Here is a 3005-nt window from a genome sequence, read left to right as displayed (position 1 = left end):
ACATTTTAGTTTTATATTATTTTAACTTACTTTCATTAGTACAGTTTCTTGCAGCTGATTGTAAGATTCATTTTTCTGTTTAATTTCTTGTTTTAATTGCAATATTTGATTTTGTAGTGATGCGATTTGATCTCGTAGCTTTCTTTCTTTTTCCTAATCATACATTGGGATATTTGTTTTGATTTTCTATGAGTTATAGTAATTTAAATTGGTTTCAAAATTATCAGGACATATTGATAAAATTAAAATATTGTACATTTTCCACTCTATTCTATATGACTATTAGTGGTTCCTTTGGCCAGGCTTCCTAAATGATTTATGCCAGAGTTGATGTACGGATACTCATACTATAACTAACTAGTGTACCTATTAAATATTCTTATTAAAAAATGATTTTTCTTAATTCTTTACAATTGCTACAATTTTAAATTAAACTTTTGAGCGGTAGGGACCTTGTCTAATATTTTGGTTGAGCATTTCTTCACAAACCTTACAAATCCTGCTGCAAAAATACCTGACTGACTTTCCTTACTCCTACTTCTGACTTCACTTTCACTACACGATGAGTTGATATCTGATTACATGACCATGCAATATTATATGTGAAATATGAATTTCTATTTTAAACATTATGTAGGGCAGATACCTTATACCCAGTCTTGGAAAAAATGACTTAAATCTTATGCGTAGTAAGATTTAATGCATGAAGTTTCGTGCTGCTTTATAAAAATGTCACCACATGGGCCATTGGTTATCAATAGTATAAAACGTTAATAAAGAAGTGCAAAAATTAGCAAAATTTAAACAGATTGATTAAAAATTGTTCTTCACCCAAGAGTAACACTTTACACAATTACTGCAATGAATTTGAATTTTAAACCTTTTACTCTGTTAATGCAATTTTATCCTAAAGATATACAATAGATGTTTATTGCATTTGAAACCTGATATTCTCGTTCTTTCGCAAAGTCTCTGTTTGGTTGTGTAATTGTTACGTCAGTTTCACTTTTTCTTATCTGGTTGATGTGCAGGGCTGGATCATTTCTACTAAATATAAATTTTTAGTTATTTTGCAGTTTATGCAATTACCAAAGTTGTGTTTTATTGCCAGCAATATTTCTAATAGAATAGCATTTTGTTTGAAGTATGTAGACTTTTGTCATGGTAATATTAATATTTTATAAAATTTAAACATAAAAGAGGTATTGCATGCAGCATGCTATGGAAAACTGATTTGTTGCCTTGGTAATGTTTTATGTATTTACTGAACGATTCGTGTGAGTAAAATAGTAGGTTACCATGGCCATCATATTTTATTCAATTAGCCTGTACAACTAGACTGATGTAAGATTATGTTGATATTTTTATAGTTATAGAAATAAACTGGTATACAAACTTACTTATGTGTGACTAAGCCTGGGTTACCCTGAACCAAACGCATCGCACCTAAAGGTCGCACTCCGCTACTTTTTGCTCGGGAAGTGCGAGGCGTTCTTGACATACTGCAGTTCGGGTATGTTGATTTATTGGCGAACTCCGCTAGTTTTCATTAAGAATACGTTGAATATCAAATATAGTACCAGTTGCAAGTGTATGAGTTTCCAAATTACGACGATAAAGAGTAAATTATGAACAGATTTACAATTTCATGCATTGTCTAAAATCTTGTTTATGAAATTACTGATGCGTATCTGGCGTACCTACCTACGCGTAATAGAGATCGAAAGCGTTTTTATTGAATGGGTCTGTTCTTTTAAAAGAGAAATGAACACTGTAACTACTACACGTTTGATGCGGCAAATAAAGTTTTTAATACTATAAACAATATGAAAAATATTGTTATTTAATATAAACAATGCGTCCATTGGCATCACTGCATACTAACAAGAATTCGAGGTCTACTGTTAAGAGTTAGATGAAAAGGACTTGTAAAGTTACACGCCGACAAGTGGACTGTCATTGTGTCAGAATCTACATAAACGAGCAGAACAATGTACATACATTATTTTTATTCCCCCAAGCATTTCTAACACGCACGTTAAAGCAACAAGCATAATACAAATAAAAGGGTGGGAGAAGATAGCACACCTTTAGCACATAATATCGAAATATTCTGATCATGTTTTAAATATTTATAAAAACGGTCTATGGGGTCGTGTGGAAACAGTTTCGTATTACTTTGAATGTTCTTTGTTTACTATCAAATGGGACGAGAAGTCAGAATAACAAGTTGTCCCATCTCCCCCCATCCTAAAATCTTTGGGTAAAGCCAGTAGTAACTCCCGTTAGTCACATCTAATCTTCATATGAGAAGCTTTTATTGCAGTTGAACTGCCTTTCCACGAATGCCAAACATTGTTAAACCAATTTGCACTGGAGCGACCCCACTCTGCATTCAGCTGAGCATGATAACAACCTGCAAACCACCACCCTCCAGATGGTCCATGTACATCAGTTGTGCATCTTCTAGCATGCCTTTGTCGATATCATACAAAAGATTACATGAATTTTATAATGAGGCGGTTAATTTGAATTGTATCTGTACTCTGTAAAACGCATGGATTTTAAATGAATAGGATTTTCTATTGTATAGCTATGAATACTTTTTGCACTCCTTTAAATGTATGATTAACTATAATTTTATACACAAAAATTGCCGCAAAAAATCAGCATTCCATAAAAGTGTTTTAAACACGATAAAAACAGCAGTAAAATACTTACGAATCGTTATCACGGTCAATGGTAGAGAATGGCAGATTGTTGTGTTGCGTCATGCTGTCACCAGATGTTCCACTCCAACCATCGATATATAAACGATATAAACTGGCTTCGTCTCCAATTGAAAACTCACTAAATCAATGCAAAATTATTAATATATAATTTTCGTATTTACAATTTTCGTATAGTAGGGTGGGGGAAGATGGGACACCTTTAATTCGTAATATCCAAATAGCCTGATCGTGTTTTAAACAATAAGAACGGTCTGTGGAAGTCGTGAGGATACG

At 32.9% G+C, this 3005-nt stretch overlaps 3 protein-coding genes across 7 annotated transcripts in view; all 3 read right to left on the bottom strand.

Annotated features, from left to right (window-relative positions):
- The window catches only part of LOC101242432 (myosin-J heavy chain-like), a 4912-nt gene extending 3255 nt beyond the window's left edge, over nucleotides 1-1657 (bottom strand). For 4 of the 5 annotated variants that reach the window (XM_026834285.1, XM_026834283.1, XM_009859967.3 and 1 more), the window contains exons 1-3: nucleotides 1401-1657; nucleotides 945-1047; nucleotides 31-153 (exon numbers count right to left, since the gene is read on the bottom strand). In XM_026834285.1, the coding sequence (XP_026690086.1) occupies nucleotides 31-153; nucleotides 945-1047; nucleotides 1401-1501 (327 nt within the window). In that variant the 5' untranslated portion in view covers nucleotides 1502-1657. The remainder of the gene's footprint in view (nucleotides 1-30; nucleotides 154-944; nucleotides 1048-1400) is intronic. The other variant, XM_026834282.1, reaches the window with a different exon arrangement.
- The window catches only part of LOC100178144 (sorting nexin-27-like), a 20457-nt gene that overhangs the window by 15987 nt on the left and 1465 nt on the right, over nucleotides 1-3005 (bottom strand). The gene's annotated exons all lie outside the window — the stretch shown is intronic.
- The window catches only part of LOC100175832 (ficolin-1-like), a 4402-nt gene continuing 3391 nt past the window's right edge, over nucleotides 1995-3005 (bottom strand). Inside the window, exons 9-10 of the mRNA XM_026834260.1 lie at nucleotides 2722-2850; nucleotides 1995-2475 (exon numbers count right to left, since the gene is read on the bottom strand). Coding sequence (XP_026690061.1) covers nucleotides 2286-2475; nucleotides 2722-2850 — 319 coding nt within the window. The 3' untranslated portion in view covers nucleotides 1995-2285. The remainder of the gene's footprint in view (nucleotides 2476-2721; nucleotides 2851-3005) is intronic.

Source organism: Ciona intestinalis, chromosome 4 (assembly GCF_000224145.3).
Source record: "Ciona intestinalis chromosome 4, KH, whole genome shotgun sequence".
Classification (NCBI taxonomy): Eukaryota; Metazoa; Chordata; class Ascidiacea; order Phlebobranchia; family Cionidae; genus Ciona; species Ciona intestinalis.
The sequence above is the reverse complement of the archived record's forward strand: the minus strand, read 5'-3'. Positions and strand labels throughout refer to the sequence as shown.